The 14,483-nt window shown below is 51.9% G+C and overlaps 1 protein-coding gene across 2 annotated transcripts in view; it reads left to right on the forward strand.

Annotated features, from left to right (window-relative positions):
* The window catches only part of EEPD1 (endonuclease/exonuclease/phosphatase family domain containing 1), a 73,113-nt gene that overhangs the window by 427 nt on the left and 58,203 nt on the right, over window positions 1–14,483 (forward strand). For both annotated transcript variants that reach the window (XM_070424785.1, XM_070424784.1), the window contains exon 2: window positions 319–1,323. In XM_070424785.1, the coding sequence (XP_070280886.1) occupies window positions 446–1,323 (878 nt within the window). In that variant the 5' untranslated portion in view covers window positions 319–445. The remainder of the gene's footprint in view (window positions 1–318; window positions 1,324–14,483) is intronic.

Below are 14,483 nucleotides of genomic sequence, written 5' to 3' on the forward strand. Positions count from 1 at the left end.
TAGGCGGCGGGTCTGGTGGGAGCCGATGAGCACCTCCGCGCCGCACGCACTAGAGCGGACGGAATTCAGGCAGGAGCAGTAGGTGTGGGCGGATGGGATAAGTCTCTTCCCAAGAGAAAAGACTGGTGGCCTTTTTGGGTCCCCATGTGATAATACCGGACCTCTCCAGGGGCAAACCCACGGCGGCCAGCCTCCGTGCGGGTTCGGGGTCCAAGGGCAGCCGGGGCTCCTGGTGAAGACCTTCGGCTCTGGGTAGGGGAGCGAGTGCGCAAGGATGAACCGGTTCCGTTGACTTGTGTTGATGCATTTGCCTTCCAGGTGGCCACGGGGCAGCTGCTGTTGGACGCCCTTCTGTGCCTGCCAGGTCTACTGGGCTTCCTTCCCGGGCAGAGAGTCCCTCTGCGGCGGCGGGGCGGCCTCCCGGGGCCCCTGGGCCTGGCCGGTCATGGGCAGCACCCTGGGCTGCCACCGCTCCATTCCCCGGGACCCCTCGGACCTGTCCCACAGCCGCAAGTTCAGCGCAGCCTGCAACTTCAGCAACATCATGGTGAACCAGGAGCGGCTGAACATCAACACGGCCACGGAGGAGGAGCTGATGACCCTGCCGGGCGTGACGCGGGCTGTGGCGCGCAGCATCGTGGAGTACCGGGAGTACATCGGCGGCTTCAAGAAGGTGGAGGACTTGGCCCTGGTCAGCGGCGTGGGCGCCACCAAGCTCGAGCAGGTCAAGTTCGAGATCTGCGTGAGCAGCAAGGGCAGCTCGGCGCAGCACTCTCCCAGCTCCACGCGGCGGGACCTGCTGGCCGAGCAGCAGCCTCACCACCTGGCCACGGCCATGCCCCTCACCCCGCGCGTCAACATCAACACGGCCACCCCGGCTCAGCTCCTGAGCGTCCGAGGCCTCACGGAGAAGATGGCCGCCAGCATCGTGGACTACCGCCGGGAGCACGGGCCCTTCCGCAGCGTGGAGGACCTGGTGAAGACCGACGGCATCAACGCCGCCTTCCTGGACAGGATCCGGCACCAGGTGTTCGCCGAGCGGTCCCGGCCCCCGTCCACCCACACCAACGGGGGCCTGACCTTCACCGCCAAGCCTCACCCCAGCCCCACCTCCCTGAGCCTGCAGAGTGAGGACCTGGACCTGCCGCCCGGCGGGCCCACTCAGATCATCTCCACGCGGCCTTCGGTGGAGGCCTTTGGAGGCACCAGGGACGGGCGGCCTGTGCTGAGGCTGGCCACGTGGAACTTGCAGGGCTGTTCCCTGGAGAAGGCCAACAACCCCGGAGTGCGAGAGGTGGTGTGCATGACGCTCCTGGAGAACAGGTGAGGACAGGAACCACACCACAGGTGTTGGGATGCGTGCAAGAGTGGACTTTTGGGGGGGGGGGGGGTAGGAAGAGGGCAAGGGTATTTCATCAGTGTTCTCGAGGCCCCAGCCAGTATTGTTACCTGCCGTTGAGGTCTCCTTCTGCTCCATAGTTTTCAGAATACAGCTGCCTGGGCTTGTGACCGGTTTCATGAATGTGGTATAGCTGAGGTCAATTCGTAGTTTGTGGGTGAGTGGAGGTCGTATTGGTGTTACTGCTTTGGAGTTTGACTTAAGTCTTCGTGGGTGTATACCCACCAGGCCCTCAGAGCCTGGGGACTACAGCTCAGTTTTGCATGCGAGAAAGAGCCAGTTGGATTTTTTGTGTGTGTGTGTGTGTGTGAGCAGGAAAGTCATTTGTTTCCCTAAATAGGCCTATTTGTGTGCACAAAATCAGCTTAAACACCAGGTATTTGCAAACACATGAGTGGTGTATATTTACCAAAATGCCATGAATGAATCACTCTTCATTCTTTCCCTTATTTAGCCTGAAGCTGGCTTTCAGGCCCACAGTGGCAGCCCCAAATGTCTGCAACCTCTTCTGTCCCATAGTCAGCAGAGGTCACACGGATGTGGGGTGAATAGTTGCCACATTTTCCCACTTGACCCGCAGAAGAGGCTGTGGGGCGGGCTCATCACAGAGCTCGCAGTATTCACAGCAGAGTTCTCTGTAGGAACTTCCGCGAAGCCCCCATAAAATGAAACAATATTATTGTAGCAGTAACTCCTGCTGTTAATAAAGTAGTGAACTGTATAATGCAATCAGCTTTGGGAAGGAAAGAGATGTTTTTAGGGTCCCTTCCAGGTCAGAACTCCTCCGGAGGTGGTGGCTGCCGGTGGGGGCTCGCTGCTTTCCTTTGCGCCGGGTTGTGGGTGAGGCTGGCTCCGTAACCATTTGGTGACACGAAGTGAGTTGGGGTTGGGGGATGGGAATCACAGCGCACGGTGACAGAGTGTCGGGATACACAGGTGAGGAGAAAACAGGTCACAGCATCACCCTGGCCCCGTCCCAGGGGCCCTCTCATCACTGAGGATGGAGGGACCGTGCACCGGCTCAGAGGCCTGGACCCCGGAGCCCTGAGCCTTCTTCCTGCGCTGCCCTGTCCTTTGCTTTGCAGCACGACTCACTCCTTTTGCAAAATCATCTTGTGCACAGGTGAGAGCCGGACTCGTTCCTGGGAAATATTTATCTGGCATGGCTTGTTGTCGTCATCCACAGCAGCACGGATGTGTGTACGGGGACAGGAGCGGAGGAGGGCGGATGGCAGTTCAGTGCCCATCAAGAGTTTCCTGAAGACTCATGTTGGGGGTTGGGGGCGGGGGGTGAATCAGGATCTGAAGTCGCCCCAGTGAGAATGACAGCCTGGCAGCTCTGGCTCGTTTACCATGACAGTGATTTTTCAACTGCACTGGCACGGACCAGCACTGGCATCCGAGACCGAATCGAAACCCTGGTGTCTGTGTTTTCTCACGCACTCCGGCTGGTTCTGGCGCACACTCAAGGCTGAGCCCGTTGGACTGTGTGCCCCGGGGGCGTGCTCTGTATAGCGCCTTCCCCGGTGCTGGCTCTTCTGACAAGCCTGGTGAATCCACCCAGAGCTTTCTCGGTACTGGTTTTATGTATTATTATCTTTGATTGTTCTGATCATCCCTGTATTTATTCAACCATATGATGGCCTTTGGTCAGAGTGTGAAGGGGCTTATCTGGCTTCTAGAATAGATGAATGTCAGGGTGAAAAATGGGAGGGAGCGCAGGGGACAGCCAGCCGCCCTCAGGGGGCTCCTCCCTGCAGCGCAGACTTGGGTTCCCCCGGGCACGTGAGGAGGAGCGTCAGCAGCTCTTGTCCGCTTGGCGGTGGCCGCATCTCTCATTTCTCACACCTGCCACACCTGTTGTCTTGTGGGGAGGTGGTTCCTTTTGTCTCCTCACAATGTGTTCAGTGTTCTGGGCTCGCCACGCACCTTGTTAGGGGCTGGTAAACATGAGGCAATCGTTTTAGGGCCTGTGTGACTGTCCTAGGGCACCGAGAGAGGGCTGACGGACCGCCAGTCACGTGTCATCAGACCAGCAGCGCGCATTCTGCTAGAGCTGATTCACAAGAATCCCTCGCATTCCAGTGGATCCTCTTCTTAGTAAGAGGAAATAGGGTTAGTGTGAGCAAGGGTGGCTGCAGGTAGGTTTCCAGGCAGCGCTTTTTCTCAGACACGTGTACGTACAAGGGCCACCTGACTTCTGGATCGACTCTCCTAGTTTCCTACAGCTTCCCCGTTGGCCCGACTTCCCCAGTAGTTCCGAGAAGAAGGCAAGGCTTGCTTTGATTAACGATCTCCATCTCTGGGTGAGGAAACTAAAGGCCAAGAAGCTCCGTGATGAGCTCATCAGTGACTCAGCCGGGGCTCGGACCCAGACCTTCTGACGGTCGACCTGTGTTCTTCGCACGCATGCCATGTTTGGTAAGCAAGTCACCTTTATCCACCTCTTGTTCAGGCATCCTACACTCTGCCCATTCAAGGACACGTGCCAAATTGTGTGCCAGTCACATTTTCTTACATTAAGTCCATTGTAGATACATTTAAAACAAACAAACAAAAAACACCCTGGCTCCACCTCTTCTGTGTTAAATTGGTGATGTTCCTTAAGCTCTCCAGGTCTCAGTTTTCCCATCTGTTAAATGGAGTTCAAGAAAAAATGAGGCACTTCTTCTGCAAAGGAAATAGCTAGCCTCTTCTTGTCCTTTCTGAGGGTTTGCTTTAGGAGGCCTTTCCTTAGATTAAAGGCACCCAGGTGGGACTCTACAGGTAGAGCCTTCCTTGCCCTGAGGTGTTGCCCCAGGGGGTGGGGGGACCAGCGAGGGGAGCTCCAAGAAACCGTGCTTTGCCTGCAAAGGCTGAGGCAGGACAGCAGAGAACTAGAGACCCACAGTCACCAGGAGCCTTCAGGGACACGCGACGAAGAACTGACAGGTTTCCTCAGATTCCGCTGCCAGGTCTGTCTTAGGCAATGCTTTTCCTTGCTCAGTATTTATGGAGCAAGACTGACAGAGGATGCTTCTGCCAAATATCCTTGCAGAAATTTGGTGACAGCCAACATATGGAATGAAGATTGTTCAGTTGGGTTTTTTGTTTTTTTTTCCTGAGGAGGAGTTCTAGTTTGAAAGAATGAGCCCCGGGAAACGGACAGATGATCTCCAAAAAATTAAAGAGGTTTCATGTTCCGCTTACCCAGACCCCCATGGCCTCCCTCAGAAGGAGCCGTGTCGAAGGCCTGAGCTTGACAATGGTCTAAACGTGTGTTCTTGCCACATGTCTGTCTGTGGTATCAAAGGACAAGGGGAATGTGCGCCTGGCGATGCATCCCAATTGCTAAACAAGGTTTTCGTTTATCCGATTTGATCACTAGGATCACTATAGACACAACTCATCTTGTCGTTTGATTCATTCAAACTGCATATTGAATGGCTGCCATGGACGTGCGCTCGCTAAACTCCAGAGTCAGCGTGGCCCTGCACTTACCAGAGTGAAGTGCATGCGAATCAGCTGGCACGGCCCAGCCTCAGAACCGTCCGGGAAACCCAGATTTATTTATTTATTTATTTATTTATTTATTTATTTTTAGAAAGCCACTGAGTGTGACTGATAGCTGGCTGGATTTTCCCCATATGAATATGGGGTTCCTTCATCCTAGGCTAATGGTCGGTAAACTCATTAGTCAACAGAGCCAAATTTCAATAGTACAATGATTGAAATTTCTTTTGAGAGCCAAATTTTTTAAACTTAAACTATATAGATAGGTACATTGTTATTAACTTAATTAGGGTACTCCTAAGGCTTAGGAAGAGCCACACTCAAGGGGCCAAAGAGCCGCATGTGGCTCGTGAGCCGCAGTTTGCCGACCACGGTCCTAGGCGATTGGAGGGTGGGTAGATGTAGCCAGACATGGCAGCTGTGACATTTGTTCTGATAGCTGTGGACACGGAGGCTCAGACTGGTAGCAGCCCTGTGGCCTTCTGAGATAGAGATGTGGGAGTCAGGGTTTGAAGCCAGGCCACTGTCTGATTGCAGAGCTAGGGAGCAGAGCTGTCTTTTCCCAAACTCCCTGTCCTTGGACTGACCTCTGGCCCACCTGCTGCTTCCTCCCTGTGTTGGGTCTCTGGCTGGCCGGGCTTCACCTAGGCTCCTGGGCCCGCGGCAAGGTCCCGGAGGCCTCTGCTCTCTTCCTGTTTTTGTTCTGAAGGACCAGGCTGATGGCCAGAGGTAGAGCCGTGCGGAGGGCTCAGGGTCCCTCCGCCCGGCCCCTGAAATGAGAGGCTGTGACCTTGCTCGCCTCCAGGGTGGAGCTCTGGTTTTCTGAGCCAAGGAGCGCTGGGTCGTTTCCAGAGAGAAAGGTGGTCAGGACTGAGACCTACTGGCCGGGGCAGCAGGAGGAGGGGGTGTGGACAGAGAGAAGCCCAGGTGTGGGCATGACATGGGTGTTGTTTCACACTGGGGAAGGATGCTCCTTTGGTCTCTCAAGAAAGCTGGGCCCGGTGAGCACCAAAGCCCCATCGAAGCAAGTCTAGCCCCAGAGGGGTGTCTCCAGCACAGAAGTTCTCCCACCGCAGACACAGCTGATTCTCACAGCCAATTGACCTGGAGGTCAATTCCTCACAGTGATAACTACAACAATCAAGGCTTAACCACAACAAGACTGTGCACAAAGCCCACAAGGGGGTGCACCAAGAGTGTCTACCTTAGGTAATTGGGACACTTAGCACAGAAAGGCACTCTATCGACACAGCGAAGCATAAAAAAATGCCGAGACAAAGAAACAGGACACAAACGACAGAATTGGAGGAAAGCAAACTGTTGGATATAGAGTTCAAAACCACACTTTTAAGGTCTTTAAAGAACTGTTTAGAAGCCCTCGAAAAGACTGGTAAGACCGCCGATAAATGTAGTGAGATCCTCAAGAAATCTAATGAAACCCTCGATGTTGTGATAAAGGACCAACTAGAAATTAAGCATACACTGACTGAAATAAAGAATATTATACAGACTCCCAACAGCAGACCAGAGGGTCGCAAGGATCAAGTCAAAGATTTGAAATACGAAGAAGCAAAGAACACCCAACCGGAAAAGCAAAATGAAAAAAGAATCCGAAAATATGAAGATAGTGTAAGGAGCCTCTGGGACAGCTTCAAGCGTACCAACATCCGAATTATAGGGGTGCCAGAAGATGAGAGAGAGCAAGATATTGAAAACCTATTTGAAGAAATAATGACAGAAAACTTCCCCCACCTGGTGAAAGGAATAGACTTCCAAGTCCAGGAAGCGCAGAGAACCCCAAACAAAAGGAATCCAAAGAGGACCACACCAAGACACATCATAATTAAAATGCCAAGAGCAAAAGACAAAGAGAGAATCCTAAAAGCAGCAAGAGAAAGAAAATCAGTTACCTACAAGGGAGTACCCATACGACTGTCAGCTGATTTCTCAACAGAAACCATGCAGGCCAGAAGGGAATGGCAAGAAATATTCAAAGTGATGAATACCAAGAACCTACAACCAAGACTACTTTATCCAGCAAAGCTATCATTCAGAAGTGAAGGCCAGATAAAGAGCTTCACAGATAAGAAAAAGCTAAAGGAGTTCATCACCACCAAACCAGTATTATATGAAATGCTGAAAGGTATCCTTTGAGAAGAGGAAGAAGAAAAAGGTAAAGATACAAATTATGAACAACAAATACACATCTATCAACAAGTGAATCTAAAAATCAAGTGAATAAATAATCTGATGAACTGGTGATTGTAATAGAATCAAGGACATAGAAAGGGAATGGACTGACTATTCTTGGGGGGGGGGGGAGAAAGGGGTGTGGGGGTGAGTGAAGAGATTAGACAACAATCGTGCACCTATGGATGAGGACAGTGGGTGGGGAGTGAGGGCAGAGGGTGGGGTTGGAACTGGGTGGAGGGGAGTTATGGTGGGAAAAAAGAGTAACTAATGTAATAATCTGAACAATAAAGATTTAATTTAAAAAAATAAAATTAAATTAAAAAAAAAAAAAAAAAAAAAGAAAGCTGGGCCCACTTGGGAGCTGGTTTGGGAGGTCTGATAGCACAGATGGTCCCGGGGATGTTCGTTGCTTTATTATTTACTCATTCATTCAACTGATGGTTTGGAGCTCTCACCAGGTGCCAGGTGCTGTGTCCAGCTCTGGTAATAAATCAGAGAACAGGCCACAGTCCCTGACCTCAGGGGACTTCCACGTTAGGCAGAGAGATAAACACGTCAGCATGTGGATATACAATTACAGACAGTGGCTGATGCTGAGGAGGATGGAGGCGAGGTGAAGAGAAGCCTGGAGGTTGATGGGGTCAGGGAGGCCTCAGCTAAAGGCTGATGGAGGACAGGGCCAGGCATGGAAACAGTGGGGGAAAGGATGCCCCACTAGAGGAACCAGCAAAGGCCAAGGCCCTGGGTCTGTTCCCGACAGAAAGCCAGAGGTCGGGAGTGGCAGGAGGCCATGGTTGCAGGGAGAGGCAAGGCTAGTGGGTGGGGCCTCCAAGGCTCTCTGTTAACCACACATGGAAGCCACAGAGGATTAGCAGCAGAGGTGGATGAATTACGTGTTACCAGGTGGCTCTGGCTGCTGGGGCCCTGGGCGTGGGTCCTGGGAGTTGATAGAGAGGCTGTTGCAGAGGAAAGGCTGAAGGCGATCGTGGCCTGGAGCTGGGGAAGTGGGTGGAGAAGAGAGGATCTTTCAGAGGTGAAAGCTGCCAGAACGTGCCCATGTTTTGGACATGGCGGGGATTAACTGCTGGATTTCTAGGAGACAGGCTCAGAGGCGGTTAAGAATTCCCGGGGCGACTAGCGTGCCTCTGTGCTGTGTGGACACGATGCAGCTTGCCGACCTCACCCCTCCCCTCTGCTGTTGTCTAGCTCGGGACAGGCGTGGATCCTGGGCCATTGGGGGTGGAGGAGGAGCTCTGCTCTCTGCAGGCTGGCGTCTGACAAGGCGACTTTCTCTTTGGCATCAGTTCCCTAGAGAACAGGGCATATTTGGGAGGGGGGCAGGACCTTAGTGACTATTTACATATGTTTACATATATTTAATTCAGTGTTGATTGAGCACCTACGCTGTGCCCACTGCCTGGTGAGGTCAGGGACACAGGGAGAAGGTACAGCTTAAGCACAGAGACCTGCTACCTGCCTGCCAGGTTCTGGAAGTGTGTGACCTCCGTGTAGGGAAGGTGAGGGACAGGACCAACTCAGGTGGCCGGGAGCGAGTTGGTCTGGAGGGGAGGTTGGGTCTGACTCGGCAAGAGCCTGGTGGCCATCAGTGTGACAGTCAGCCACCCCTGCCTCACACAGCTGAGGAGTAGGACGCCGCAGTCAGTTCCCAGCACTGGGGGCCGGTGTGCCCACTGCCCCGGCTTATAGTGTGGGATGTTCCGACAGGGACATGCAGGCTCCCACGCTCGGTGCCTCCCAGTGGAGAACAGCAGCGAGGTGTGTGCTATTTTTAATTCTAAATTACCCCGCCTTACCGGAGATTTTATCCTAGATAGAATTCCTTAATAACGAACTCCGCCAGCACCAAGTCAAAGGATGCATTTCGCTAAAATATTGTGTGCTCATCACAGACACATGGTCTGTGTGGAGGCATGGACGGCTGAGTGGAAATTCCCCACCAGTGACTTCTGGCGCCCAAACACCCAGGAGGGGCCACAAGGGTGCCTGGCCCCGCCTGCAGCTGCCAGCCCTCAGCAAAGATTTAGGGATCTCAGAAGCACCCCGACCCTGTGCCTCGTACATGGGCCTGGTCCCAACAACAGGTTTTAGTGTCATGGTTTGATTGACAGCTGTCAAACAGCTGGATTCCAGCAGCTGGGAACCCTGGGGAGACAGGCTCAGAGCAGGCATTTCATTAGAAAGGAAAGCCCCAAATCCTGGGTTTTCTTTCCCGCGTACAGCTCCCTCACCCTGTTGCTTTGTTGTTTGCTTCCCACGAGCCCCTGTTTCCTGCGGATTCTATTTTGGTTCAGCCGTTACCTGATTAAGCTGTTAAGGGAGGCCTTCAATTGTTTTTATCTCGAGGCCGCTGTCAACTCCAGAAATGCCATGCTCTGCCCAGAGAATGTTGTTCCCCGTGTACATACTTAGGGTTGCGTGCGCTCGGGGTGTGGCTGTATCGCCTTCTCGGGACCTGGATCCTGTTTGCTCACAAAAGCCGGAGGGTAAAATTGGGACTTTGTCTTTCCTGCCTTGGGCCGACAGGGAGGTCTTGGATGATGGTGCTTTTACAAATACTGAGCCAATCTTCTACTAAAACAAAACAAAACAAACACCCAGAACTCCAGAATGCATTTTCTTTCTTTCCCCTTCCTTATCACTGCTTATCGGCTGCCCTCCGCCACGTGAAGAATGCGATTTCAGGAAGCACATCCAGTCTGCGCGCACGCTTTTGCGTCTCTCTTTTCGAAAATGGGGGAGAGTACGTTTTGGGGGCCTCCAGGTACAGATGATCGCCACTGGGCCTCGGACTCTGTGGTGGCCGCAGGGCTTCCTCGCTTCGAGGGGAGGGGCCTCTGCAGCTTCAGGTCACTGTGTCGGTTCTTTCTTCGTCGTCGGTTCTTTTCAAAGGCGTCCCCAGTCATTTTTAATTGGAGGAGTTGTATTTTCAGCGTCTGGTGGTTGTAGTTGTGCTGAGAACAAGAGCAGTCATTAACACTAATAATGACCGTGGCTGAGGCCCAGAGCTCAGCACGCAGGCTTACGGGTGGGTAGCGTTACTCGCCCTTTTACAGGTGCCGCTGCCGGGGAGCGATCCTGGCTCGGGCGCAGGGTCAACTTCCCCAGGTCACACAGCCCCGAGAGCTCGACTGATCGCCCAGGCTCCCTGCGCTCACTGCTCTCTCCACCTGTTTGTATTTTATTCACACCCCAGCCTGCGTGTTGGGCTAGATTTCTCTCAACAGCTTGCTTTGCGTCCCCTAAGTCATGACTTTTCATAGGCATGCTGGTATGTCACAGTGTGTGTGAGTGTGTGTGTGTGTGTGTGTGTGTTCTCATACTTGTCTCTTCAAAGTGGAGCAAGGATGAGTGCAGTCATATTTTTATGACTATTCATTCTTTTACGACCCTCTTGCCCACAGCTATTTTGATAGCAGTTTCTGTAAACAACTTGCTTTTATAGGAGCTGCCAATTTTCATAGAAACAGCTTCTCCTGCTCACTCCTGGTTCCTCAGTTGAGGGCCTGTTCAGGAGACCAGAGTCATATGTGCGCCTGGCATGAACAGGTCGGGCCACCGACGCAGGCGACCTGGCAAGCACACGGTGGGGGCCCCTGGAGGGTGGCAGTGCACCGCTGTCCGGCTGGGGGTGCTCGTGACCGGGGATTCCACCCCCCAGCAGGCTTTATGGAGACATGGGGGGCAGTCTGGTGGGCCCCTTGAGCAGAGGTTGGTTAGGAGAACATCTGTCATGTTTGTAAATGAGCACATGGGCCCAAGTTATAGCGTTGATTCGTCTGGAGACAGCACTGCCGTCTGTGTGTACAGCACACCCGCAGTGACTGGAGGTGGTTACTGACCCACTGTTTTCTCCAGAAAATCGACTCAAAAATGGAACCATGTTGCGATAAGGCTGAGAGTTCATTGTCCCAATTACCCCTCCAGAAATTTCTTGCAAATGTTAGCGGTAGAGGAGGTGAAGGAGCAATGTTTGTTGCTTGTTCTGAGACCTGTGCCGGTCAGCGTTTCCTTCAGTGGCAGATGGCGAGCTTGCAGACTCCTGAACAGCTGGGAGCTGGGGGAGCTGGGCAGGTGCACTGGCCTGGGTGGTCAATTAAAACCGTTCCAAGTCTGTGGCTCTGCACCGTCTTTTCGAACTGTTCTGAGTTTGATTTTCAGGTTTGGATTTTGTTCATGTTAACTACACATGTGAGACGTGCAGGAGACTGCTGTGTAGCTGTACCTATAAGCTAAACTCAGTTAAGTCCAGGCAAGCCCTAGCTGGTTTGGCACAGTGGATAGAGCGTTGGCCTGTGGACCGAAGGGTTCTGGGTTCGATTCCAGTCAAGAGCATGTACCTCAGTTGCAGGCTCCTTCCCGGCCTGGTCAGGGCTCGGGCAGGAGGCAACCAGTCGATATGTCTCTCTCACATTGATATGTTTCTCTCTGTTTTTCCCTTTCTTTTCACTCTCTAAAAATCAATGGAAAAATATCCTCAGGTGAGGATTAAAAAAGAAAAAGAATCCAGGCAAGACTGTTAGGAGTTGATGTGTAACCTCAAATGAGGTTCGTTTTGATGCCTCCAACATTTATAATTATGTGAGTCGTTAGATATTGATCAACTTAGAACTAAAAGGTGCTTCTTTTTTTTTTTTAATATACTTTATTGATTTTTTACAGAGAGGAAGGGAGAGGGATAGAGAGTTAGAAACATGGATGAGAGAGAAACATTGATCAGCTGCCTCCTGCACACCTCCTACTGGGGATGTGCCTGCAACCAAGGTACATGCCCATGACCAGAATCGAACCCGGGACCCTTCAGTCCGCAGGCCGACGCTCTATCCACTGAGCCAAACTGGTCAGGGCCAGCTTCTGCTTTTTTAAGCGTTGGGGTAAAGTTAATTGAAGGGCATCTGAGATGATCCGATGGTGTTCACTGTTACCATTTGCACATCATGACTGCATTCATGTGACCTTTGCAGTTAAGGAATGTCTTGTCATTGGTGGACAAAGCCAGGAATAGACATAAACGGGATGGTGAGTGAGAGCTAAGACTGCAGACACCCGCAACCCCTGGTTTCAAATACAGTATTTGTGTTTGTCAAAATAGCTCTGGTATTTTTATTGATGGATGTGTTAGTAAAGGCTTGGTATTTAAATGTATACATTTCTTCTAAATCATAAAGGTCCCTTCCAACCCTGAAGCTTGTTCCACAGAGAGGGGAAATGGCCACTATTTCCACCAAAAAGCCTTTGTTCTGCGAAGGGAAAGTGCTTGTTCCTAGAGGTAGGAGGTGTGTTAGTTTCCTAGGTGGCCATAGCCAAGTACCATAGCCTGGGTGGCTTAAACCACAGAAATTTACTTCTCACGGCCTGGAGGCTGGAAGTCCAAGATCAAGGTGTCTGCAGAGCGGGTGCCTTCTGAGGCCTCTCTCCCTGGCTTGTCGATGGCCGCCTTCTCCCTGTTTTCCTGTGTCTCCCTCTGTCCCTGTGTCCTAATCTCTTCTTTTTAAAAAAATATGTTTTATTGATTTTTTACAGAGTGTAAGGGAGAGGGATAGAGAGTTAGAAACATCGATGAAAGAGAAACATCGATCAGCTGCCTCCTGCACACCTCCTACTGGTGATGTGCCTGCAACCAAGGTACATGTCCTCGACCAGAATTGAACCTGGGACCTTTCAGTCCGCAGGCTGATGCTCTATCCACTGAGCCAAACCGGTTAGGGCCTAATCTCTTCTTCTTATAAGGACACCAGCCATCGTGGACTGGGGCTACTCTCATGGCCTCCTTTTACCTTAATTACCCCTTTAAAGATGTTGTTTCAGCCCTAGCCGGTTTGGCTCAGTGGATAGAACGTCAGCCTGTGGACTGAAGGTTCCCGGTTCGATTCCAGTCAAGGGCACATGCCTGGGTTGCAGGCTCGATCCCCAGTAGGGGGTGTGCAGGAGGCAGTCAATTTATGATTCCCTTTCACCTTTAATGTTTCTCTCTCTCTCTCTCTCTCTCTCTCTCTCTTCCTCTCTGAAATCAAATGTATTTAAAAATAAATAAATAAAGATGCTGTTTCAAATGCAGTCACATCATGAGGGACTGGGGGTTAAGACCTCAACATATGAATTGGGGGTGAGGGTAGGAGTCACGATTCAACCCATAACCAGATGGTGTAAGAGAAACTGCCCTGGGACTTCCTTCGTGGCTGTGTGTGAAGCACCTGCTCCTTCAGGGGTTTCCTGGAGAGACGATGATGCTTCACAGTGTCAATGCAAGAGAAACCCGTGTCCGAGCTGGGGAGTGACAGACAGTCTACAGGCAAGGGGAAAGGCTCTATGCGGGCCCCATCGAGTGTGGACTGGCTCTTAGGTGCTGGTTTTGCTTCCCTGGAACTCTCCTTCCCACTTGCCAGCCCTTGGTGTTCTCCTGAAACCTCCGGCCCACCCCCACCAGGCAGCAGCTCCGCCCTGCCAAGTACCGCGCGTGCCCTTGGCCCCGGTAACGGTGACATGTGATGTTTATCTGCCCTTTAGAGTTCAGTGCCCTTTAGAGTTGCTGAGGAAGGTGGAGCTCAGAGGGACCCCTGAGAAGTCACTCCAGCTCGGCTCCCCGGCTTCTTTGTGGGGCGCCCCAGCAGCCATTCTGCAGTACCAGCCCGTGCGATGAGTCTGTACCCCTAGACTGTACACTGATTAACTATTTACTTTGCCCCAAGGGCCGTGGCTAAGATTTTTATATTCATTAACTAACTTAATCTTCACCCCATCCCAGTGCGGCAGCTAAAATATCCCCACCTTACACATATTCATTCCCGCCCTCAAAAAAGGTGAGGAATAACATGGTAAAGGGCACAGAAGAGAAGCCCGGCGGCTGTGGCTCAATGGTTGCTCACAACCAGGAGGTCATGGTTCTATTCTGGTCAGGGTGCATGCCTGGGTTGCGGGCTCGGTCCCCAGTCGGGGGTGTGCAGGACGCGGCCGATCAATGATTCTCTCTCATTGTTGATGTTTCTCTCTCTCCCCCTCTCCCCTTTTCTCTGAAATCAATAAAAATATATTTAAAAAAAGAAAAAAAGAATTTATAGTAAACTTGTCAGAAGTCCCAGCGTTGGCGAGTAGGGAGCAGAGTCGGTGCCAGGCAGAATTACTCAGAGTCCATACTCTCAGTTCAGAGGCAGCCCATCCCCGCCCCTGGAGAGGACCAGGAGGTTAAGAGGGAGGGACAGTGTGGACTAGCCTTTTCATGTCTAGAACGTGTGAAAAGATCAGTTTAAAGGGGGCACTCCCTGGAGTGGGCCCATCTGATAACCAGGAGAGCTGCTAAATGACCAGTGGACAGGTTGAATATGACCCTTTGCCTGTGACACGCTTTCTACAAGAGAAATTCTTGATTTTGTTACAGTCAAAT

Source organism: Myotis yumanensis, unplaced genomic scaffold (genome assembly GCF_028538775.1).
Source record: "Myotis yumanensis isolate MYYU_CA2020_CCGP unplaced genomic scaffold, mMyoYum1.0.hap1 SCAF_9, whole genome shotgun sequence".
In the NCBI taxonomy this organism is placed as follows: Eukaryota; Metazoa; Chordata; class Mammalia; order Chiroptera; family Vespertilionidae; genus Myotis; species Myotis yumanensis.